This window comes from Microtus pennsylvanicus, chromosome 9 (assembly GCF_037038515.1).
Source record: "Microtus pennsylvanicus isolate mMicPen1 chromosome 9, mMicPen1.hap1, whole genome shotgun sequence".
NCBI classification, from domain to species: Eukaryota; Metazoa; Chordata; class Mammalia; order Rodentia; family Cricetidae; genus Microtus; species Microtus pennsylvanicus.
The window spans coordinates 65,160,481-65,186,327 of NC_134587.1; the positions used below are offsets into that span (position 1 = coordinate 65,160,481).

Below are 25,847 nucleotides of genomic sequence, written 5' to 3' on the forward strand. Positions count from 1 at the left end.
TACGTGCTCATGCTATTTATAAAGATGTTTGGATTTGACATCAAGTCCAGTGGTGAAATGCTGGGTCACCCTGGTCACAGCTTAGCTTATTTTAAAAGTGACTATGACTGAGCGGTTTAGTCTTAGGATCTCAGAGTACCTCATTTTCATTTTAGTGAACTGGAAAGGACTGGGTAAAATCCAAGCTGATCAGATCAAGTTCAAGTGCTCCATGTGATCAAGCTCAGCTCTTGTGAGCTGGTGAGGGATATGCAGAGATATCCGGACATGGTTGTCCACACCTGGAATCCCAGCATGCAGACGTCAGAGCAGGAGAAGCCTGACTTTGAGTGTAGCTCAGACAACATAGTGAAACCCTGTCTCAACAAGTCACACTTCAGTGCTGCTAGTTTTATGTCGCCCTCATATAGCTAGAGTTATCTGAATGGAGCACACTTGAATAGAGAAAATGCCCCCTAAAATATGTCTGAAGGACATTTTCTTTCTTAAATAATTTATGGTGTGAAGGTGTCAGAGCCCCTGGAACTGCAATTACAGACATTTGTAAGATGTCATGTGGGTGCTCGGTATTGGACCTGGGTCCTCTGGAAGAGCAGCCAATGCTCTTAACTGCTGAGCCACCTCTCCAGCCCCAAAGGGCCTTTTCTTAATTGGTTATTGATGGGGGAGGGCCCAGCCCATTGTGGTGGTGCCATTCCTGGGCTGGACTAGGTTCTATAAGAAAGCAGGCTGAGTAAGCTATGAGGAGCAAGCCAGTAAGCAGCAATCCTCCATGACCTTAGCATCAACTGCTGCCTCCAGGTTCCTGCCCTGCTTGCATTCCTGTCCTGACTTCCTTCAGTGATGGACTACAATGTGGACATGTGAACCAAATGAACCCATTTCTCTCCAACTTTCTTTCGGTCATGGTGTGTCATGTGCAATTGCAGCCCTAAGACACACATAAAAAAGCTTATCTGTCAATATGCAAATTGTTTTCTTCTCACCATCTGGAATCTAGTCTGTCTATTAATATCTTTTTAACAGGAAAAGAGTTGTTTATTTTTGATGATTAATTGTTTGTATTCTCAATTTTAAATATCATTAAACTTCATTTTTTGCGATTTTTTTTTTTGTATATGACAGTGTGGTGGTTCAGGATGAAAATTAGCTGTAGACTCATGTTTGAATAATTGGTCCCCAACTGGTGGAAATGTTTGGAAAGATTAGGAGGTGTGGCCGTGTTAGAGGAATTGTGTCACTAGAGGGAAAGCTTTGAGGTTTCAAGACTAACACCATTTCCCATGGGTCTCGCTCTGCTTCCTGTTTATGGATAAGGATGTAAGCTCTCAGCTGCTGCCTCAACACCATCCTGCCTGCCACACTATCCACCAAGATGGTGATATACTCCTGTTCTTCTGGGACTTTAATCCCCGAAGACACCCTTCCTTCAATAAGTTGCCTTGGACATGGTGTTTTATGGCAGCAATAGAAGTTAGGACCAGAAGTGGGGTATTTGTGTGACAGGTATGGTCATGCTTTTATTTGGAAGAATGTAGAAGACTTTGGGGGAGGAGGGTGGAAAGCTGGTCAGTGGGTCATACACCTGTAATCCCAGCACTCAGGAGGCAGAGGCAGGCGGATCTCTGAGTTCTAGGACAGCCTGGTCTACAGAGTGAGTTCCAGGACAGCCAGGGCTACACAGAGAAACCCTGTCTTGAACAACAACAATAATAATAAAAGACAAAGGCAACAATGATGACAAGGACTTTGCTTCTTTGGACTAGAATAGTTGAGCACTGTAAGGTGCTGAATGTGCCATCAGTGCTGAGAAAAATGCTGGCTGTGGAGGTTTAGCTCAGGTGGATTCTAAGGGGAGCAGTATTAGCAGCTGGGCTAGAGACCATTCTTGTGACGCTTTGGTAAAGAGAGCAACTTTCCACCCTTGTCCTAAGACTGAACTGAGTTTCTTGGAGATTTCGAGACAGTCTAATACTGACTCTGTCGTGTAGTCATTATGCACACCTACAATGGAAAAGAGCAAGGGTGGCAGAAATACAGACAAAATGTACAGTTTTAGGAGAAAAAGAGCATCTGGAAATTTAATGTTGAAGACAGGGCTTATAATGAAAGAGATAAAGAAAGGCCTGATATAAGGTGGAATAAAGGAGTGGTGCCTTCAGTGCAAGACCCCACCCAGCCAAGCTTCCAACTTGTGTAAAGGCCTAAGGAATTCAACTGCTACAGATGTAGTTCAAGGAAGCCAGACTCCATCCTATACAGGCAGCCAAACTTGCCAGTGTCATCCCTGTGCTTCTGACTTCAGAGCCATGAAGGATAAAAGAATAAAGGGGTTGCGGAGTCTTCTTTCTAGGTTAAGGAAAACCACTGAGATCCCCAAGATGTTAGCGGTGCCAAAACCATGCCCTTAATCCCAGCACTGCTAAAGAGAGCTACAAACAGGGAGCAGAACCAGCTCAAGAGAGAGAAGTGTCTTGCAGTTAGCAAAGCTGGAAGGGCAGAGCCATCTAAGCCTTTTGGCTTCTGACACAGGCTGTAGGATTTGGAGTTTTCCCTGCTGGGCTTTGTTCTTGCCTTGGTCCAGTATTTCCTCATTCTGCCTCCTTTTCTCCCTTTTGGAATGGCGATATATTTTCTGTGTCATTGTTGGAAGTAGAGATATGCCTTTTGATTTTACGGGAGCTTGCAGCTGAGAGATTGACTTGATTGGCTGACATTGAGACTATGGGGAGTTTTGAAGTTGAACTAAATGCATTTTGCATTATGATATGGTCATGGGCCTTTGGGAGCCAGGGAGTGGAATGTGCTGGTTTGAATGACAATGGCTCTCATGGATTTGGGCTCCCAAACTCATATATTTGTCCCACAGTGGGTGGGACTGTTTGGAAAGAATTGGAAGGTATAGCCTTCTTACATGAAGTATATCACTGGGGGTGGTTTTCAAAACACTCCCAGCATTCCCAGTTAGCTCTTTCTGACTCCTCCTTGTAAATCAAGATGTGAGTTCCCAGACGCTGCTCTAGCTGCCTGCCGTTATTCCTTTTCTTCCCCACCATGATAAACTCTCTCCCTCTGGAACTGTAAGACCATGTACACGCGGTGTCATCTTGGTCATGGTGTTGGTCACAGCAGTGAAAAAGTACAGATACAGACAAACAGAAAAGCTGCTTGAAATTCAGGTTCTGATTTAGGTGGCATTGATGATTCAGAGGTGGCATTGATTCAGAGGTGGCATTGGTCCAGTGGGCTTCACAGACAGTCTTATGCCCAGTGCTGTGACTGGGCACTTGGGTTGGAAGGCTCAAGAACCAAGTAGACACGTTAGGGGTGGAGATAAGCTGTTTCTCCGTGGTGCCAGTTACACAGAGGCATTGTTTCCCACGTGATTTCCACCTGCCGATTCCGTTGGTCAGCACGAGCAGCTGTGAGATGGTGACTTGAATACCCTTAGTGAATTGTTCATAATCAAGGGGGGATTCATGCTCACAGTTGGAGAGTTTTGAATATGAATTCAACACTTCCATAATTTATGGCCCATATTAATTCCAAAGGTAACCTTGGAGTCATCTTTTTATTATCAACAAGCTTCAACGTTAGCATGGTATTTCTGCAAATGGATAAGATCATGGATTTCATACTAACCTACTAAGAGCCACTTACTAGCTGTGTGGCCTTGGGTAAGAAATGACAATCCAAGCCTCATTTCGCAATCTATAGCAGGATAGAAGACCATCTGCATAGTGTCAGCAAATATGATCATGTAGCATTGTTATGCAAGGACTTTGACACCTTTCAGGAGCTGATTTTAAAGTCATGATTTAGGTGAGCCTTGGCAACCTCACAAGAGATCATGTGCCTGCCGGTGCTTTTTAGTGATATATGTCATCGATGATTCCATGGAGATGAGCTCCCTTCAGTCATTATCAGGGCAGCTGGAGGGAAAATGGGGAAGACTCTGCAAGCACAGTCAGGCTCTTGTTATTGTTCTTTGCTTAGATCCAGGTGTGGTGACTCATGCATTCAATCCCAGCCCTCAAGAGGTAGAGGCAAGGAAATCTCTGTGAATTTAAGGCCAACCTGGTCTACATAGCAAGTTACAGGACAGCCGTTCATAAATACACAGTGAGAGCCTGTCTTCAAAGTAAAGCAGGGGGAAGTGCTGAAGGGATGGCTCATTGCTCTTAACCAGACGTCCCAGATTTGATTCTTAGCACCCACATTATGGCTCACAACCACCTCTAACTCCAGTTCCAGGGGATCTAACGCCTTCTTCTGGTTTCTTAGGGAATTACATGCACGTGGAGCACAGACATATATGTAGGCAAAGCACTCATATACCTAAAGTTTTAAAATGAGGGGAATATTGACTATATTTATCTAAAACTTTTTTTCAAACGGCTTTGAAACTGGAAAGGGTGCACACTGTGGACAAATTAAATGGCACACTTTAGTTGACTATATTTGAAAACATTTGCTACCACTAAAAGTTTTACCTGAAAAATCATTGCAGTGTGGCAGGCACTACACCTCTAAATGTGCTTGCTTGTACCTTTAAAAATAACTTTATGCAATTATAGGAAGCATTTCTTGGTGTTGCAAGATAGGGTGGAAATACAGGGGGATAGCTTATTTTGGAACAAATATTATTGCCTTGAAACTTTGCCAGTTCAAGCTGGGTTCTTTGGAAGACCAGACCTCCTGTTTTCTGGCTCCAAAGTGTATGGGACATAAGTAACCATTTACTTTGTCATTAGAATTCAGCTGTTGGTCTCTCTCTCCTCTCCTTCTCTCCCCTCTCCCTCACTCCTTTCCTTCCCACTTCCCTCTGCATCTGTCCTGAAGCTCAGTGTTACCTACACTGTTTCCCTCACTGCCTGGTTACTCTTCAGTTGGTAGAGATGGATGATACATATTATATATGTGAAGGATTAACTAGCTTGCCCTTTGTCCCAGGCAGTCTGTCTTCTGTGTTTAATCAGTTCTTTACACTGCCGGGTTGGGGAAGAATCACAAACTTTATTTATTACCCTTGAAGCAGCCAAAATGAAGTATGTAGTCCAAATTCTAACTTTGGTTGTTTGAGAAAAATCACCCTAATCATCAAGATTAAGACTCTATGGTATCTGGCAGGGAGGTTTTTATAATTTGAAATTTAGGATTTTATAAAATGACATTTTGTTTTTTGTGGTGTTTTTGTTTGTTTGTTTGTTTTGTTTTGTTTTTTTCAAGACAAGGTTTCTCTGTGTAGCCCTGGCTGTCCTGAAACTCACTCTGAAGATCAGGCTGACCTCAAACTTACAGAGATCCGCCTGCCTCTGCCTCCGAGGTGCTGAGATTAAAGGCATGCGGCACCACCGCCTGGCAGCAAATAACAGTTTAATAAATTACTTCTATTGGCCTTAAAAATATTAAACATGCTTCCATCCCTTAAACCACAATTGATGGGGAGAATGGGTAGGAAGATGGTTAGCTGTTGTTTTCTCCAGTCGGCAAGGACCCTCTCTTGCTTCTTTCTTCCTAGGACCCTAAAGCAGCTCATATTGCCAATTGCTGCTGAATTTTATTGTGTTCTGAGACAGGGTCTCCCAGGCTAGCCTTCTGCTCCCTATGTAGCTGGCGATGACCTTAACTCTGATCATCCTATCTCCAGCTCCTGAGCTCATAGACTGCTGTCAGCACACCTGTTCATGCCACACTGGGGATCGAGCACGCGAACTTCCCTACCTGCTGCCTAGGCAAGTAGTCCATCAGCTCGGGCTCCATCCTCAACCCATAAAGTTGACTTTATAACAGAATAGCTGGAGATTTGTTCTCTCTAAACAGGCTCCAACCCAGAGCCCAGGGAGGCTGGTCATCTGGAACTCCTGAGTAAACTCAGTTTTTATAGTACAGTTACAGTGAGTTTGTTCATCCAAAGTGGCTATTTGTAAATGTTTCAGCCTGCTCTACAGCAGTGCTGCCGAGTGAGCTGAATCAACTTCATGCTGTATTTCATGTCAACACTTAATCATTACTGATTGGAACCATTTGCTTTCTCAAGCCCAACCTAAAAAAGTCTCTCTTACAGATTTTTTTTTGTAAGTCCAAGCCATCTACCATCACTTTTAATTAAAATAATTTGCTTATTTTCTTCTTTAAGAACATTTTTTGAGATACTGAAAATTAAACTAAGGGAGCTTCACTTAGGGTCTCTGCTTAAGAAATATTTTGTGAGTAAAGAATTTTTTTGTTGAGATATTTAAACTGTTAAAAATATTATAAATTTTTTAGCTCGGTCCCCAGGACCAGCAGGTGTCCTCTGACCATAGAGCTCACACCCTTGTGTGTGGGTCTGCAGACACACGTACTTAGAAGCATCATTTGCACACCGTGGCTACTAGGTTGACTAATATACTAGGATCCACAGGATTTCTGGAAATTTCCTGATTTTCTTGAATTGATGACTAATGCTGAACTGCCAGTGTCCTTCCCTGAGTTCCTGCAGATGTGTTCTAACTAACATTCTTCTCTCAGATACATCTACTCACCAGTGTCCTTCCCTGAGTTCCTGCAGATGTGTTCTAACATTCCTCTCTCAGATACATGTACTCACCAGAGAACCTTTCGGTTCCAGTATCCAGGTGAATCTCTTGGTTGTTCTGGCTCTCTCAGAACTCAGGCTCACAGGCAAATGTTCTGTTGGTGCTCCCCCCCACCACTTCCTTTTTTTCCCCTTTCATCTAATTGTCCCTGTTGTGGCTGCTCTATGATTGGGAAGGCTATATCCGACACAGGGAGGACAAAATGGCAGATACAGCCTGCTGGAGCCCAGCATCTCCTGTGGGTGGAAAGGTGAGTAGGGCCAAGTTCACTTTTTCTGTTTCGTTTGGTTTGTTTCTCTGGGTAAGTGTCCCCAGAAAGACTGCCTGTCCCCTGCTAAGGACACTGTTCCTGTGCCCTTCACTCTCTTCTCGCTTCAGGAAAGGAGTTACTCCTTTGAACTATTCTCTACCTCCAGTTCCCTTGTCCCTATATTCCCTAGCTTTTGGAACTCTGAAAAAATGATCTTAATTTTCTTGTCACCTTGCTTCTCCAGACACTTGTTTCTGCCCTCCTCAATCAGCCACCATTTATCTGGCTGCTTTGCATTTTCCAGAGTTTGGTCATGCCGTCTCTTCTGTGCACTTTCTCCCCTCAAGTTCCTGGTGGAACTAAAAGTCTGCTTACTTTGTTGTACCAGTCACATTTCAGCTGCATTCTCTTCATAATGTATAGCCGTCATTTGCATTTAATAACAGCACCACTCTGGCTTCCCCAACTGCAGCCAAACTGCCTCACACTGCCCACGAGAATTTTTGAAATCTGTAAAACAAGAAGAGACTTGGAGGGCATGGAGGAATAACTCAGTGGTTAAGAGCACTGCCTGATCTTCCAGAAGACTGAGATTTGAGTCCCAGCACCCACATGACAGGTCACAACCATCCAAAACTGTAGTTCCATAGGATCCAGTGGCTTCTTCAGGTATACAGCTATACATGTGGACAAAACACCCATATGTGTTTTGTTTTTTTTAAACAATTCCTGTCTTTTTTTTTAAAAAAAAAAAAGGTTTATTTATTTATTTATTAGGTATACAGGGTTCTTCCTGCACATATCCCTGCAGGCCAGAAGAGGGCACCAGATCTCATTATAGATGGTTGTGAGCCACCATGTGGTTGTGGGAATTGAACTCAGAACCTCTGGAAGAACAGTCAGTGTTCTTAACCTCTGAGCCATCTCTCCAGCCCCTAGGTACATCTTTAAAAAGAAGAAGAAAGTTGAGTGAATTGCATAGCCCTCCATGATGGGACATCATCTAGGTATATCTAAAAATGAAGCAAGAAAATGGTTCCTCCGTTAAGTTCATCAACAGAGTTTGGGCTTTATGAGTGATGATCAGATATCAACACTGTCGTTTCTGTTATCTAAAGTGTCTAATATCAAAATGTGCCAGTGCTGATGGCATGACGTAGAGCTTTTGTTGAGGTGGATCCTGGAGATCATTTCCCCTACAAGATTTATATGTAAATAATATTTGATCACTTGCATACAACCCCACTCTGTGTTGCATATAATTTTTCAGTTGTTTTTGTCTTACTCGGTATTTTCTGAGAAATATGTGGGGTTGGGTTAGATGATTCCTCAAGCCTACCTGGAATCCTGAAACACAGAATTCTCACATTTTGAATATTGCACTGAACTAAAGAAAGGGATTTGCCAATAGAATGGGATAAAGCACAAAGTTTTTCCTGTATCTCTGGTTCTATGTTTGCTCCCTCTGTGAAATACTTATTCTCTATCTATTTGCTTAACAAAATCATACTGTAACTGCCCTATGATTTTATTTTCTTAACATTTAGAAAGGAGTAAAGTCAGAAAGAACGAATTCCTCCACAAAGTTGTTTAGGTTCAGTTGACATTTTAATGTGGGTTGAGTTTGAACTTGAGTGCCACACACATTTCTGCAGCTGACTCCTGGCCTCTCACTGGTGTACCACTTTTCCCACCACAGGAGTCTACCAGGCCACATGTTGACATGAACCTGATGTTGAAACTGCATTTTATCTCCTGGGCTGAGTCTATGAGGTCATGGAGACCCACAGTATTGATAGCGTATCTCTAAAGGATAGATAGCCCAGGACAGCTGAGAACAGTGGGGGAACACTGTGTAACGTGAATGCTTTTAACCCAGTTATTGAACTTATTAAGATCTTTCTGCTCTGCTCTCTCCCCTCTGCTCCTCTTCCCTTTCCTTCACTCCCCTCCCCTCTCTCCCCTCCCCTCTTTCCCCTCCCCTCTCTTCCCCTTCTTTCCTCTCTCCTCCTCTCCTATCCTCTTCCCTTATCTTCCTTTCCCTCCAGTGTCACTTGGACAGTAAAAGTTAGGAGAAAACAAAAAAGGGAGTTAAATGACAAAATATCTGTGACCACAGGGAGCTAATTGAAAATGTGGCATTTTCCTTGAGCAGGGTTCCCGTGAACACCCTGCTACTTTCCCATGGTGTCCTCCACTCTCATTTATTGTCTTGAGCTCAGCACCCTCATAGCTGCTTCTCCTGTCTTGTAGACATGCTCGCTGACTCTCAGGTTTCTGCCATGTGCTGAGCCATCACCCACAATCCTCCCCACCACCTCTCCAGAGCACCACTCCACCCAGCCCAGCAGCACACATGTGCCTCACGCCCCCTTCATACAGCTTCTGCCGCTGGAAATCGGGTCTTTCTGCTTGTACAGCATGCACTTCACCAACTGACTCATTGCCCCAGCCCTCACTTCATTTTTTTATTCATAAAATCGTGGGATGTTTATGGAGGATTCTAGAGGACAATGAATTAAAAACATTTCTAACACACAGCATTTCATATAAAAGCAGGATAGCGTTCAAATATTGGTTTCATTAAGATACTGAATTAGTTTTGTCAACTTAACAGGATATGAAATCACCTAGGAGGCCAACTTTAGACACACTTGTGAGGATTATCCTGTTTAAATAAGTCTCTGTCTGTGCCTGTGTGAGATGTTCTTTATTGGGTTCATTGAGTGATCAAACCCATCCTAACCCAGGGCAACACTATGCCCTAAGCTTGAGTCCTATACCACATAAAAAGGAGAATCAAGCTAAGATCATGCATTTGGCATTCGTCCTGCTCCCTGACTTTGGGTGTAGTGTGACCACTACCTAAGCTCTGCTGCCTTGATTTCCCTGCCATGAAGGACTGTGCCCTTGAATTGTGACCCTCAATAACCTCTCTGCTTCTGGTGGGTATCTTAGCTCAGCAGCAGAAGCTGGGTACTGGCCCCCATTTCCAAACATAGCAAGATGGTTTTTTAGTATGTGTTTGTTAATGACTGTAACAGGTAGGTAGCATGAAGCTTCCCAAAGCACCCTAGTATTGGGGTGACTGGGTTTCAGGCCTGCAATGTTCATCTTTGCTAGGCTTTCAGGGGACTTTGTTTTTGTTCTAATCAAAGTGACTTTGACCTGCCCCCCAACAGGCAAATCAACCTGTGACGAATGTTCCCTGTGTGTTGTGTCCCTTGTAGGTGCTGTGGTCTTTAGAGTTGGGTCACTGGATTTCTGAGGAGCCCTTTGAACTCTCTCAGTCCTTCCCTGCAGCTCCGGTGAGTAAGCACTGTGCGGTGGTGGGAGATGCAGTGTGGTGATCTAAGAAACGCCGTGTCTTAGGTTAAGGGTGGTCTCGCTCAGACTAAAAGGATGTTGCCCTAGAAATGAGTGCCTCTGTTGACTGATTTGTGAGCTCATATGGGAACACTTGTAAAGCTCAATGAGAAACGTCACTGTGGAAAGGCTTGTTCACTTACGCTGGCAGTCCAGATTCGGGAAACTGAACTGTGGGGGGTTGCTGCACGTTCATTGCTAACTTGGGCTATAAGGTAAGACCTTTCTCCAAAAGAAAAAAAATAATTTAATTATGAAAGCCTGTGGGACTCTAGAAAACAAATTTTAAAAATAAAAGACAACTCTTAAAACTAATGCTAATACAGATAAAATTGACAGGTATAAAAATCATGGCCTGCCAGCAGCATTGTGATGTGGTCTTAGTCTGAGGTTTGTCCTAAATTCTACCTTTATGGACTCTTAAGTATTCTAAACAATTGCCAATTAAATTCTGACTTCTCTAATAATTAAGGTTTGACTGGAAACAGGGCTATACAGAAGTTGGCTTTTGTTCCCAAACATGTTGTCTGGTTTGGGACAGTTTATCGTTTGGGAAGATGAGTCTCTGAAAGGCAGTGGCCGTTCTGGCTGTCCCCGGTGCTCTTACATAGCTGTCCAAGTGGCCCTGTGCCGGGGACCCAGCAGGAAGCTGAACTCTGCCCCCCAGGCGCTCAGTCATCTAGCTCGCTGCATTGTTTTGTTTTCATTTTTGAGATTACTGTTTTGATTTCCTTTCAACTTTGTAAATGTTTTCTTAAGAACAGAAAAAAATATTCTTCCCAGTAAGTTTGTTTGTTTAAAGGACTGTGTAAGGAGCCGAAGTATAAAGTAGAAGCCTGAATTCCTCCCGTTCTCTGACCTGAGAGAGTGTATATAATTCTGAGCCGCACAGGAGGTTTGCCATTGGAATTCTTCTTCCTGCCTTCACGAGAGACTGATGTAAATGCAGAGTGCTGTTCTGGGTCTACCACCTCACTTCCTGTCATTGTGGTCCTTCAGGAACCTTGCTGCTGTCTGAAGCTGTGGGATGTTGTTCTGGTGTCAGATGTTTTAACTGGGTACAGAGCCATGTTGGCCCCGTCGGTGTTCCCTAAATGTAATAATAGAAGCAGCGGTCAGAAAGCAGGGAAGAGTTCTTTACTCTGGAGTTAGTTGGTAGGAAAGGAAGCATGGCAGAAGAGATGGTGCCTTGGCCACCCGCGTCTGCGGATTGACTGGAGCCCAGAGCAGTGTGTGAGGGTTTCTATCACCAAGGCTGCCTGAAAGAAAATGGGTTAGAGCAGTGTTTCTCAACCTGTGGGTCACAACCCCTTGGGGGTTAGCTTATCAGATATCCTGCATATCAAATACTTGCATTAGGATTCATAATTGTAGCAACAGTTATAAAGTAGCAATGAAATCATTTTAGGTTGTGGGGGTCACCAAAATATAAGGAACTGTATTAAAGGACCACAGGATTAGGAAGTTTGAGAACCGTGGGGTTAGAGAAATATAAAAAACAAAGCCAAACCAAATCTGGACAGAGAAGGGCAGATGGACAGGTAAGGAAAGCACCTGAGAAATTGCATCTCACCGCTTTGTGCAGGTGCTCATTGATAGAGACAGCACTCTGCAAGCTTCCGAGAAGTTAGGACACGAGGAATTAGGATTCAACAGTTCCAAGCATCAAGTTGTGTTCTGCAACTTTCTAAAAGCCTCTGGTGATACTGTGAGCAGGACAGTTTGATTTGGCATTCTCAAACACTTCTTCGGTTTTGTCTCAAGTGGGATGGTTTCCCTCAACCACGAAAATCAAGACTTAGTTTCATTTTCTAAAACATATCTTCTTAAACTAGGGAGCAGATCTTTGGGATAGAATACACTAACCCAGCGGTGAGGTCTCGTCATCATGAAGTAGTGTTTTTTTTCACTAAAAGCAATCTTTTGTCATGAGGCATGGGGTTTGTTTTGTATGTGACACCAAAGAACAGAATTGTAAATGTTATCATAAAAATTAAACATAATCACCTCAACTAATAAGTTATATTTAATTACTAAAAATACCTTCATATTTATCAGCCAGGCGGAAAACAAAATAGTACAGTCTCCACATACACCAGCATGGCACCCGCTTGGTGGTAATTCCAGATAGGTGGGCTCTTTCACCATGTAGGAAGTAATACCCAGCCGTTAAAAACTAAGCCGTCAAAGATGGGTAAATGTGTTGTTTTCAAATGAAAATGTAAGGCACCTAAGAGGAAAACAATGCACTGTGCTTCTCCAGATATCAACCTGTAGCCAGCACTTAGAGAATCTGAATACTCGCTGCCGTGGTGAGGGGATACAGTCTGTCACCATGACAGCTGTGCTGCATATCCCTGCAATCTATACGCGTGCTCGGAGGTGATTCCAAGATTATCTTCCCTAAGTTCTGTTTTCCAGTTATTGACTGATGAACTCTCACGTAACGTCCTTCCTTGTGGCAGTCTGCATGCTGTCCCTCTGGTTCTCAGCCTCAGCGCCACCTTCCCCAGGGGTTTCTCTGGACCACAGTGCCTTTGGGTTGCCTTGAGTTGGCTACTGGTGCAGGCTTAAGTGTTGTGCTTCAGTCTGGCACACAGAGATCCTCCCCACCCCCGGAAGCACCTCCCGATGGAGAAAGGAACTGCTGTGCATCGGTGTCTCTCAGTGCTTTGGGTTAATCTTTGGACACAGTACACTCTTCTGGTGGTATAGGAGGCGTTTAGAAATCTGCCGGCCGAATCATCATGGTTGTGGCCTTGAGCGAGTAGCCGGACCCCTTCCAGTAGTACCACTTGATACCATTGAACTTATTCGTGCTCTGCTTTTGTGGATAGTACTGTCCGTTCAAGTTGGAAGGACCACATGCATCAAACCACCATCCTGTGAAAGTGAAACAGAAGGAATTAGGCGTGGGTGGTGGCACCTGTGTCAGCACGGGAGGAGGGCTCAGGTGTGCTCATCAGTTTTTAGCTTCAAAGAAGGTGCGTACACACCCTCACGGTGTAAGAAGAGCCACATTGATTTTTAGCTTCAAAGAAGGTGCGTACACACCCTCACGGTGTAAGAAGAGCCACATTGATTTTTAGCTTCAAAGAAGGTGCGTACACACCCTCACGGTGTAAGAAGAGCCACATTGATTTTTAGCTTCAAAGAAGGTGCGTACACACCCTCACGGTGTAAGAAGAGCCACGTTGATTCCTCACTCCCCAGACACACACTTCACACCTGTGCAGTCACAGTTTCATTGTTGCGTGTGTCCTTACACACTTTCTAGCTCCTTCTGTGCAGAAGCCTTGCAGCATGGAGAAATGTTGGTCAGTGCTGTGTGAGAAGCCTGTCTGTCATCCATGACTACATTGGTGGGGTGAAGACATGGTGAAACTGGAGGTATACATAGGAGTCTCAACAGCGGGATGGACCAAACGATTCCCACTCCCCTCCATCAAATTGTTTTGGTTGGAATAGAAGCCAAGTGCCCAGTGCTCCATGGAGCTAGGGAAAAAGAAACTTTAAGGCTATAAGGAAGAGTACTAAGGGAGAGTCAGGCATAGCAAGGACCTTCTTCATGGTCACTCCAGATCCCACAAATAGGAGCAGAGCTGGTGATAGGATTTGCTATATGAAGCAGTAACGTGGATGGTGTACTAGTCTGAATTCATCTCTAAGCCTCAAGTGGGAAGGACACCGATTACATGAGATTACTGATAGTATTTATGTTTGTCTTTAAATACAGAAAACAATGACAAGAATTGATAGTAAAGAACGTAGATGAAATACCAACTAAGAGGCTATCTCGGGGCATGTGGGACACACTAGGGCAGCTTCTCTAAGTTCCTATAGAGTGCAGCTATTTCCCTGGACCCTGCTGGCTGGAGACAGTCCTAGCTGGTGATTCTGATAAATGGAGGTCTATAAGAAGACTCTGTGTTGTACAAAACCCTTAGAAGGTGGAGAAGTGTCAGTAACAGATCTGCCTTAACCTTCAGGCACCATCCATGCCCCATCCTGCAGATGTCTCCTCCACAGGCCAGCTTTCCCACGGGCCCGCCCATGGCTTGGAAAGTGGCCTCTTTCAGCCCAGACCTCCCATTTTCCTTCCCTGGCTGCTTGCCTCCTCCCCAGCTCCATTTTCAGCCCCTAAATCTTGAACTAGGTAAATAAATAGATTGTGTCCTTGGTTATGAAGCAGTTCTCCTGCTCTCTGGAGTAGCAGCACACGGGTGGTCTGGAAACAGCCAGCCTTTCCAGAGAGGGCTCAGTGTGGGAATGGCAGCAGGACTTGGGATTAAGTGTGACACAGCCCCAGAACCCACCGCCCTTGTCATTGATGTTAAAGTGGATTGTTGCAGTGAGGTGAGAGCGTCTTCCCCTTCCGAAATGAGTTCAATAGCATTCTTTCCTTTGAATAATTACAACCAATGGGGACAACTCATGCCGCCAAGTGGCCGCTCTGTTCTCCCATGAACTCCAGGGTCCTAGTTCTTCTGTGGAATTTTAAGCTCTGAATTTCATTTCATTTTTGCAAGTAAATCTTCTTGTTACTGTTGACAGAGGATTCTTGACTGACGAGTACATGTGAGTCAAGCTCAGATCTTTTTCTTATCTTAGCAGCAACCTACCTTTTTATTTTTTAATTAAATTTTATTTATTTATGGTGGGGTCATGCCACAGCATTGCTCTGGTGATCAGGAAATGACTTGGGAGAAGCAGTTCTCACCTTTCGCCACGAGGCACCCAGGGATCAAACTCAGGTTGTCAGTTGACAGCAAGCACCTTATGAGCTAAGCCATCTCCCAGACCTGAGCTAGAGTTTCTTACCAAACTGAAACTCATGAGTTCAAGCCCCAGCACAGGGATTGAGGAGCACACCATACTCTCTGCTTTTCCCAGGGATCCTAGAGACCTGAGCATAGTCTTCGTATTTATGTGTCAGGTCCCTTACCCACTGAGCTCTCCCCTGCCCACTCTCTCTTGACAAGAGACAGCTGAGAAGTCCTTGACCGGATGTTCAATTACACAGAAATGAAGTGAGATGGAGCTAAATCATGCCCCTTTCATCTGGTCAGTGAGCACAGCCTCTGGAGAGCTCGCTGGATATCGCATATCCACTTAATTTCCCGGGCTCACTCCAGAGAGTCCTGAGAACACACTGTTGGCCTAGTGACAGCTCCAGCTCCATGTCGTTCTCACTTCACACATGGGCCAAAAGGAGAAAAAACAGTGTACTGACATCCTGCTAGCATGTCTCCTCATGAAAGTAAGGCCACTGTCCCCATGCCAGTCTGAGCGCCACACGGCCAGCCTTCTAGGCTCTGCAGTTGCTCCTCGCCAACACAAATAGGAAGAGTTGCCTACCTCCCGTGAGCATCTGGGAACACTTGCAGATGCATTTGTCGTTGTCCGAATCCTTTGTGCTAAAATCACTTCCTGGCTGGCTGATGCTGCTTATTTTGCCTGCGGTGCCTGTAAGTCCCGTAAGGTGAATCCTGGAACGTGCAAAGGAAAAAATAAAAACTGTCACTGGCTGGGGTTGTTGATTCACCGTAGTGGAAAATTTCTCATGGTGAAGAATTCCATTCTACAGAAGGCACTCGGGCCGGCTAGTGCACTCCAGTGCCTACTCTGTACAAAATATTTTGCACTGGTATAAACAGGAACCAACTTATCATCAAACCCTCCGACCAAGAGGGATGTTTTCGTGACGACTTCAACACATTGCTGCATCAGTATCAGCAGGGATTGGTGGGGCTTTGTATTCATTTTCCTAGTGCCTCCAGATAAATAGAAGCAGTTGTGGGGTGCGGGGGCGAGGGGGGACTGCTGCGCAAAGCGGTGTCCCTACAGACCCCTAACCACAGTCCCTGTGGAATGGGTTCTGGAATGCTGGAATGCCCGGATACCCTCTCTGTGTTCCGAACGGGTGGGAGTTAGGATGGAGAGACTAGGAGATATAGAGCGGGTCTTGAGTTTGGGATAGATCTCCGGTGCTGTATAGAAAGTAAATCCTTGAGAAACCCTGTCTTGAAAAATCCAAAAAAAAAGAAAAAAGAAAGAAAGTAAATCCTTGCAGCTGCTTTGCCTTGATTCTGAACACTGGTATAATAAACTGTTCCCTGTTAGGAAGGGAGTCAGTGTCAGTGCTCAGACACCTGATCATAGCCAAAGTGTGGCTGGCAGCAGGCAACTGTGCCAACAAGGGAAGTCTAAGAAAAAGGACAAGCGTAATCATTTGTTTGTTCAATGTTTTGGTTTTGAGACAGGGTTGCACACTATAGCTCACGATGGCCTAGAACTCACTGTACAGTCCAAATTGACCTTGAACTTATGGCAGTCTCCTGCCTAAGCCTCCCAAGTGCTGGACTCAGACATGTACAGCATGCCCAGTTAGAACATACAGTTCTGTAGACGATTATATCACTGTTGCAAACTGCCTGTGGGCAGAGGGTGCACGGCAGGCCAGAGCTGGGTTTCACATGGTAGCGAGGCTGCAAGGATGTCATGTTGGTGCCTTAGCATGCCAGTGCCCAGCTCTGGGAGACGAGCATGCTAAACACCATGACATGATGAGATCTAGACAGAAGAGGCTCTGTGCCTACTTGCCATAAGTGGAATCCCTGCAGTGGTGACCGGGAAGTATCCTTTGAGCCCCTAAATGTACTCTTCTTTGTAAAACTTTCTGCCCTTGCCAACAAGCACCTCGGGATTCAGTTGTCAGAATCTCATGTGGGGACAGGCAGAGAGGAGGGACCACTGTCCAGGGCTCTGCCACAGGTATATACAGTGAGTGCTCATGGCAGACCCAGGACACCGGATGCAGTGTGTGGAATCCTAGCTCTTTGGTATTTGGGATTCTGAAACACGTTTCTTTCCGGTCCTTCTCCTCAAGCCTAGGCAGGCCGGATATGTGCTACCCCGCAGCAGCTTCCCTCCCCCCCCTTAAGGCTTGTCTTCCTTTTCAGTCTCTTGTCTTCTTTGAAAGGTCAATGCTCAGGGGACTCATTAAGTGTCCCCCAAAGGCAAGTAATATAAGAGAGAAAGCTATTTTTATTAGTCTCTATTTGAAAGGTTGTTCAATTTTTAAGTCCTTTGGAAGCCTACCAGATACAAGCATTCTTTCAAATCTGTTATTAAGAACAGCCATGAACTGGCCATGAAAGTGCCCTTGCCTGTAATCCTAGCATTTAAAGGTGGAGGCTGGAGGATATGGAGTTTGAGGTCATCCTTGGCTACATAGAAAGTTCAAGACCAGCTTGGGCTCCATAAATCCTGGGGTGGCGGGGGGGGGGGTGTCAGGCAGGCCCACCAACTAATTATCCAATCGCTATATACCCCTTTCTTATACACTTTCAATTTTCCTCCTTTTCTCGTTGGCGAGAAGCACAGTCGGGTGTGAGCCTCAGTCACTCTGAGTTGTATGATGCTCCACCTACCATGTTATCGCCCTGCTAATCACTGTAGCGAGTTTTTATAGAGTATTTGTTTCACATTTCCAAATAAATTAAGCCTCAAAACCAGCAGGTTTTCTTTTCAAATAGTATATTCAAACTGTGTTTGCATTTCCAAAGGAACCTCAGCTTAACATATTTTTATTATGTCAGTGTGCAAGGGTGCTGACCCATTTTGTAAAATCTCCTTATGTAAACAAGCTAATTCTTCATTTCTGTGTTTCTTTCATCTTTAAAAAAGTTAATTCCTCTATTGTAGATTCCTAGCTGCTGCCAGTGGAGGAAACGTTTAGTTTGGAGTCAGCACAATGAAGAGCACGCGTGTCTCAGAATCGTGACTGCTAGGCTCTGCGGTCAGGTGCGACCTGCTGGGGACAGGGACAGTGCATCTCCTCCCATTCATCTCCCCGCTCCAGAGAAGCCTGAGCTGTGCTAGAAGGTCACTGAGGGCCTCCCCAACCGTTCCAAAGTCACATTAGGCCTGGTCTGTTTTGAAAACAGCTTCTGAATCCTCACCCACTGTCTGTAAATAGCAGGCTGCTCTGGGCAGCACGTAGCTCTCAGGTCAGGCCCCAGACTCTGAGCCGGCTTCCCTGTGCTGTCCACTGTGACCTCCGCAGGACACCAGCCAAGGACTTCGTAGTCAGGCTTCCTCTCCACAGGCTTGGGCGCCTCTGACGTGGAGGTGGCACTGTGGGCCATGGCTTTGTTTGTGGAGTGCCTGTTGTGCGTCACTCACCCTCTGTGGCTTCAGTAGCTTTGCTGCGTGCTCTGTGAACAGGTGCCCGCATTCTTGGGATGCCTGTGCTCAGCTGTGCTTCCATCTGTTTCTTTGGTGCTACCATCCCACCCTTCCTGCCCAACACCCCTGTGGAACCTGGATTTGAGAGCATGCTGTACACACTGACGCCACAACCTCATGCGTGGCTCTGGTCGTCCTTGCTGATCTCCTCCTACCCATGCTTTACAGCAGAGTGTGTCTTCAGGGCTGCCCGTGCCCTTGGAGCATTTGGTTACTGTTGTCAGATGGGGGGCTAGGGGGGAATGAGCCACTAAGGAGGCACCGGGACTCAGGTGTGCTTTCTGCTCTTTAATTTGGAATCGAACACAACTGTTTAAACTTCAGAAAGGGGGAGGGGGGTCTAAGTTAATACCTTTGGGAAGAAAACAGCATGTCTGCTGTTATACAAAATACATATCAAAGGGCTATTTTCTGCTCCCTAATTCTACATGGGGCTCTTAATTGCTTGCTGTCTGCCATGCACACACAGGAAAGCAACAGCTACAAAACCACCCTCACAGTTTCCTGCATGTTGTTTGACCACGGTTAGAAGTCTGTCCTCTGCCTGTCTATCTCTCATCTGTCTCCTAGGAACTGAATTGTGGGTCTTGCCCATGCTAGACAAGTGCGACACTAGGGAGTTATATTGCTAGAGTTTTTAAAGGGAGCAGTGCAGCACCTCTAAGAGAGAGCCGTGCAATACGGAACAGTTCTGCATCGTGTTTGGATGAGCGTGGCTCTTAGTTTCTGGATTTTTCTCAGTGACAGCTTACTTACCTGTAGTTGAGCTCTTCACTGGAGAGGTAGAAGTGCTCATACAGCGAGTATGCCTCGTTGCCTTCCCAGTCCTTCAGCTGGATCTTAAGCACATAGCGCTGCCGGTTGGTCAGCTGTGAGATAAACTCGTTCCCCAGCCAGTACTCTCCCAGAGGGCTCCCGAACCCCTGCGGCCAAGAGCACTTCAGTTAGCCTGCTGGTTTTGTTGTTCTTTGTGTCTGGAATCCATCTGCGTATGGTGCGGTCAGCAGATGCTACTCCCTACTAGAAATGTAAGGTCTTATACACAGGGACGATTTTAATTAATTTTGAAAGAGAGAGACAGAGAAACAGAGAATGGGGTGAATGTGTACCAAAGTGTGTTTGTGGAAGTCACCAACACCTCGGGTGTTAGCTCTAGCCTTCCACCTGTGTCTCATTCACCACTGCACATACAAGGCTAGCTGGCCACTGGGTTCTGGGGACTCACGTGTCTTTGTTTCTCCTTTTGGCATGGGGTTACAGGTGAAGGTCACCATGTCCAAGCTCTATATGGGTTCTGAGGATTCAAACTTAGGTAACCACACTTACATAACAAGTATTTTATGCATGGGTCATGTCCCCAGCTCAGGAAATAGATTTTTGATGTTGGTTTTTTTCAAGACAGGGTTTCTCTGTGGCTTTGGAGCCTATCCTGGAACTTGCTTTGTAAATCAGGCTGGCCTCAAACTCACAGAGAACCGCCTGCCTCTGCCTCCTGAGTACTGGGATTAATGGTGTGCACCACCACTGCCCGGCTCAGCAAATAGATTTTTAAAGGTCAAGTTTAGGCCTGGAGAGATAGCTCAGTGGTTAAGAGTAATAGCTGCTCTTCCAAAGGACCAAGGTTCCCACATGGCTGCTTACACATATCTGTAACTACAGTCCCAGGGTTTCTGACACCCTTACACAGACATACATGCAGAGAAAACACCAATGAACATAAAATAAAAATAAATTTTTAAAAAAGTCAAATTTAAGGAACTGAGCTGTTCTCAGAAGGAAACTGCTGTTAGAATATTTAAAGCCACTGACATGACCATGGGCAGAGATAAAATTGTAACACTCAGCTCGGCACCCTGGGATGTTTCTGCCATTAATTATTAATTAATTATGCCTCCAACCGAGCAGCTTGCCTGGGGTGCTTTGTATTATATTTCAGTTACTTTGGGGGAAAGTATTTTTTCATGGTGGCTTAGCACGCCTCCTTACCTCTTTATATTCTTTCCACGTTCTCTGGAAATCAACGGTACCGTCTTCCCGGTGCTGGATGACTGTCCACCCACCTCCACTCGCGTCCATATCACAGTAGGCCTACAGGACAAAGCACACAGTCATCACATGGTGAGCGATGGTGACCGTTGTTCTGAGGGGTAAATTGTCAGATTCCTAGAGTGTACTGGAAGCATTTAGAATGGTGATGGTCGACACGCAGCAGGGTAACATGACACACGGGTGAAAAGTGGACTCCTCGTCGTGGGCTCTGGCTAAAGAGTCCCACCCCAGAGTTGTTTTGGGGAGTGACTCCTTGTGATCAGGAGACTGGCAGATTCCCCTCAGATCCCACATCTGCAACTCGTAGAAAACCAGAGACTTGTGTTCACAGCGTTGACAACCCTCACTGCCAGCTACGTCCACGCTGTAGAGTTACTGCTCTGTCACTACAGTACCAACCTCTCGTCACATTCCCATGCTCTGGAGCTGCGGGACTTCCATTGTGTGCAGAAAACGCCAGTTTATTGGTGGATTCCTGCCCGTGAGGGCCTGGGGGTTCAGGAGTGCCAGCACCGTGTGACCCAGCTTAGCTAGGCAGCTCCGACACGGGGGTTTGCATTTAGGCTTCTGCACACATCCCTTGCTGCCTGTGGCATTTTCCCCCAGTATTTTATTTCTGCTTTTAAACTGCCTCAGTGGTCTTAAAAAATTTTGTCCAGAACACAAAATTCTTTGGACTTGCATGCTTAATTTCAACTCAGCTGGAGTTTTATTGTATAATTAAAAACCCTTGAAAATAAGATTATAATATTTTTCAATTATAAGATTACAGTAGTACCAAAAACAAAAGTTTTCCAGAAAATAAGATAATTTCCCTACAGCACACATGGTATGAATAGTAAGGTTCACAACCAGTTTCTTTGTTGAGTGTCTTGGTCTTTGCATACTAAGGAGACCATTTTTCCAGGATTAGCCTAAATATAACTGCTCTGTATTTGTGAGTTAGGATCATAGGGACGAGAGCTAAAAGAGTCATGAGAGCCTCTCATCCTGTTTGTATTACCTACAAAGAACCAAGCCCCCAGGAGTCCACGTTGTTGGCCCCGTCATTCATGGACCTTGAGACCGTTAGTGGGCTGCTTTGTTGAGGTGTCTGTCCAGCACCATTCTCCCTCTCCATGAAGACTCTGAGCTCATGTCTCCTGCCCCACTGACACTGGGGTGAAACAAAGTTGTATTTGCTTATAAGGAGATTACTTCCTCAGTAGAATCATACAAATGCATATAACAGGTCTGCCTCCGGTTGCCGTCATGTACTGATGCTTAATTAATTAGCCACTGTCATTTGTGTCCCTTGCATTTTCACCACCACTGCAAACTCCGGACACGATTGACTTAACACCAATTCCTCTGGTCAGTTACCCAGCTGGTAGTGAAGAATAGGATCTGAGCCATCATCCCTTTTCCATGACATCATGCTCATGCTGCCCAAAGCCGAAAAACGGGAACCTTTTGTCAATGGACGAAAAGTCCTTTAGCCCAGATCCATGCTGAAGTCAGTTCGTGAGGTCCTCCATCTTACTTGCCTGCAATCAACCAGCTGACCAGTGCTGTACCACTGTGTCAGTTTTTCTTCTTAAAACTCCTTAGCACACTGATGAAGCAGCTATACTAGGTAAGGACCTAGTGGTTGTGCACAGAAGTTAACTGCCCAACATCCTGAGTGGCATGTTGATAGATGGGAAGAAATGTTTGTAGTGAGCCCACTGTGTTCTAATAACATCTGATTCCGTGGGGTCAGAATCATTACAATGGAGGTAGTTGATGGGTGGTATTTAAAGAAGTCTCTTTCCTGCTTAGAGGACCATTTTGCTCTGTGGGAGTCAGAAGCATAACTCCCAACTTTGAGGGTCACTGCTAGTACATAAATAAATTAAGCGAACCGTGTTTTTCTTGTCTTTGACTCCATTAGTGACCATGACAAAGTTACTAGAACATTCTCTTAATACTTTGTCCAGATTTTTAAGAAATGAAGAACAAAGCACTGTGGAAAACAGAGAATCACGGTTCACTGGGCTGTGAAATTTGTGCAAAAGATAGTATTCTAGTAGCGTATCCACATAGCCAGGAGATGCTCAGGGATAACGACAAGGATCTGAAAGGCAGTGGTACCCAGTCAAGGCATGCCCGCTTCCATTACAACAAACCTGGAGGCGCTTAGTGCCTTTGATTTGCATGCCTGGGCCTGGCACAAGGACCCAGAGCCTGAAGCTCTTCAGCAGTGATGCTTGAGTTAAGTGCTGTGCTCCAGCTTCAGGCCGTGCTGGAGTGAATAAATAGCAAACATCCATGAGCATCAGAAGTCTTAGCCTGAGCAATCTGGGGAAGGAAGCAATTGTGCTTCTGACTAGCAACGCGTGTGCCTGTGCTTCTCACGGATGCCCTTTTGCCTTGTGTATCTTACATACATGAAAACCTACTGTAAATGTAAATTGGTGAAATGAATCAGATGTAAATTTGCAATCCTAAAGCCTTTGATGTGAGCATTATTTCCTTTAAATGAGATGACCGTGTCTGCTGTGAGCTCTGTGCAGGCTCCATGTATTATTTTGTCCAGGGCCATTTCTGGCGTTATGCTTTGTCTGTCTTACCATGCTAGGTGGGGTAACAGGTCAGCAGCACAAGGTCACATTGTCATTTGTGGGACTCCAAGTCTGCAAGGGCGTTTGCCGGTAACAGCACAATTCAGCCCAGTTATTTCAATTTTTTAAATCTTTGTTATTAGCATATGTGCGATCTGTGTGTGTGTCGGTCTGTCTCTCTCTGCGTGTCTCTGTGTGGAGGGGAGTATGCAAGTGGAAGTCAGAGGATGGCTTCTGAGAGTTGATTCTCTCCTTCCATCCTCTCATCCAGGGACCACACTCAGCCCATCACACCACCCATAGACCGGGGATTTTAGAAAAGAAATCAAGGTTGTGAAAACTTACTGTCCCCTGCTGTGTAAAGAGGTCTAATCTCACTGAGAATATCTGAGAGGAATATAAATCTGTGTCTAAGCATGACCTAGACACAGAATCCAAAGTGCTCGCTCTTTCCGTCTTTGTCCCTGTCAAGCTGAGGGTAGCATGGTGTTTGGCAGGAAATGGCACTAACCCAGAAAAGCATCCCAAGAGTAGCGTGACCATGTGACAGTGTGGTTCCAGTGTTCACGGTGCGCTCACAGCCTCTGTCCATTCTGGGTGCTCCTGTCCCCATTATTACCAGGCCAAGAGCAGGCAGACATCTGGTGACAGACACCAGAATGCAAAGAACTGTCTTGCAAGCTGCCTCGCAGAGCCGGTGGAGACGCTCAGCCTGGGGTTACTGGTTTTTCATCTGCAGCAAGCTGTACAGTTTCCCCCCTCCTCCTGGTGCTCTGCTTCTAGGCCACCAGAGACATTAACCAATTTCCAAGGTTGGTTTAAAGCAGCATGAATGAATTAGAGAGATTTCTTTGCAAAGTATTATCCTAAATAGTACAGTATTTACTTTGCAATTCATAATTGAAGTGTATGTTACTGTTTCAAATTCCACATCTTTAAACACTTAAATGCTTGTATTTTTCTTTGATAGCATGCTAAATTCTGAAGATAAAACTAAGTTCAAAAAGATACTGCTGGGGCTGGAGAGATGGCTCAGCGGTTAAGAGCACCGATTGCTCTTCCGGAAGACCCAGGTTCAAATACCAGCACCCACATGGCAGCTCACAACTGTCTGCAACTCCAGGGTCTAACACCCTCACACAAAATATACATGCAGGCAAAACACTGATATGAATAATAAATCGTTAAAAAAAAGATACTGCTTCCAGGAGCCTCTGAAATTTCTGTTTTTACACAGCATCCCGTGCAGTTCCTGAAGTGATGCTGGCTCAGGGCGTAGCTGCTCTGACTTGTCGATGCAAGCATACCTGACAACAAGGGGCATGTACGGCTGTCCAGCGTTCACATGACCCTTTGCACTGATTCTTGGGCAATGTCGTTCGTTCTACCTTGTCAGACCTCTCAGGGAAGTTACAGGAAGTGATTATCTGAAATACAGTCTACCTGGGCTTATTCATGGTACGTCAGTATACCAGACTGCTTGTGGATGGCCTGGTCTGCCCATGTGTTAGTTAACCTTCCGTGCTGGACAGGGCTGGGGTTCTGAATGCTTTCTACAGATAGAACAGGTACTGAACTGAACTCCCCCATATGAGAGGAAAAAGAATTGCACCCATGGACAGTGTGCTCAGGATGTCTGGACTGCATTGAATGGGGTCATATTCTTGCGACGTGAGCTGTGGAGCCCTGAGCCTCCTGGGGACCCTGTGAGCAGGTCCTGGTGTGAAGCAGGCCAGACGCTAAAGGGGCTGGTAATGTGTGCTCTGCTCAGCCCACGTGCAGTCTAAAGAAAAAGTAACCAGTAGTGCCAAAGAAATCTTCCAAAGCAGTAAAAGTATTTTTGTTTTGGCATTGTGTTTAGAAAGGGTCTCAGTTATCAAGCTAACCTTGAACATCTGGACCCAAGGAATCCTCCTGCCTCAGAAAAAGTGACTAACTCAACTTTGGCTGCTAAGTGCAGATCTTTCTGCAGTTTGTATGACAAGAAGGGAAGTGTGTGCAAATTAGTCCCTTCAGAACAGTTGCATTAGGTGTGTTCTCGGTGCATTCCTCCAGAAAGGAATGCAACTATTGCCTAGGGAGATGGTTAAAGGACAGACTCTGGCTAATCCAACTTCACTTTGGGGAAGAGATGTTCATTAAAATGAATGAGGTGATGCCAGCACCTGGGGTCGGGAGTGGGGTGGGGGACATCCGACTGTCTCGTCATTTCAGCAGGACATGCTTACAGAGGGAGGTAGAGCTGCAGGCCATGCTCAACATCCCTGCTCTGTACCCAGCAACAGCAGAGCCCTCAGTGTGTGCCTGGGAAGGACACGGAATGGGTGCTCAGGGGTTCCTTGGCCTTTGCAGTGACTCAGGGGTGCCCCCATGACTGCTGTAGGCGTCCTTTCTTACCTTGATCTCTTCTGTGGAGTTGGGAAAGGTCAGCGTGTAGATGCCACTGGTGCTGAGGCCTGACTTGAAGACTTCCGCACAGTCTTTGTAGGTGCTTTGCTCTTCTTTGGGGACAGCAGCAGAGCTCTTAGCTGTGTTTAAAAAGCAGCGGGGCATTTCAGTGGCGTTTGTGAATGGAGAGAAGCCTATTATTCAGTACTTAGTCATTTGTTCTCGTGTAAGCGGGACAGACTGTACTTGCCCCAGAGTTACTCTTGAAGCATGTTTTCCTGTCACTTTGGAAAATTAGTACAATTAGCTCAAATGTATTTATTTGTGTGTGCTCACAGCTGTGCCTTGTGTGGCTGTGGCAGTCAGAGGACAATCTGCTGG

The 25,847-nt window shown here is 45.5% G+C and overlaps 2 protein-coding genes across 6 annotated transcripts in view; one reads left to right on the forward strand and one right to left on the reverse strand.

Moving 5' to 3' along the window:
* Positions 1-25,847, forward strand: part of Mcph1 (microcephalin 1) — a 199,832-nt gene that overhangs the window by 75,711 nt on the left and 98,274 nt on the right. For all 5 annotated transcript variants that reach the window (XM_075986286.1, XM_075986284.1, XM_075986287.1 and 2 more), the window contains one exon: positions 10,062-10,139. In XM_075986286.1, coding sequence (XP_075842401.1) covers positions 10,062-10,139 — 78 coding nt within the window. The remainder of the gene's footprint in view (positions 1-10,061; positions 10,140-25,847) is intronic.
* Positions 12,201-25,847, reverse strand: part of Angpt2 (angiopoietin 2) — a 52,396-nt gene continuing 38,749 nt past the window's right edge. The window contains exons 5-9 of the mRNA XM_075986289.1: positions 25,476-25,606; positions 20,434-20,535; positions 19,204-19,370; positions 15,556-15,686; positions 12,201-13,080 (exon numbers count right to left, since the gene is read on the reverse strand). Of these exons, the coding sequence (XP_075842404.1) occupies positions 12,920-13,080; positions 15,556-15,686; positions 19,204-19,370; positions 20,434-20,535; positions 25,476-25,606 (692 nt within the window). The 3' untranslated portion in view covers positions 12,201-12,919. The remainder of the gene's footprint in view (positions 13,081-15,555; positions 15,687-19,203; positions 19,371-20,433; positions 20,536-25,475; positions 25,607-25,847) is intronic.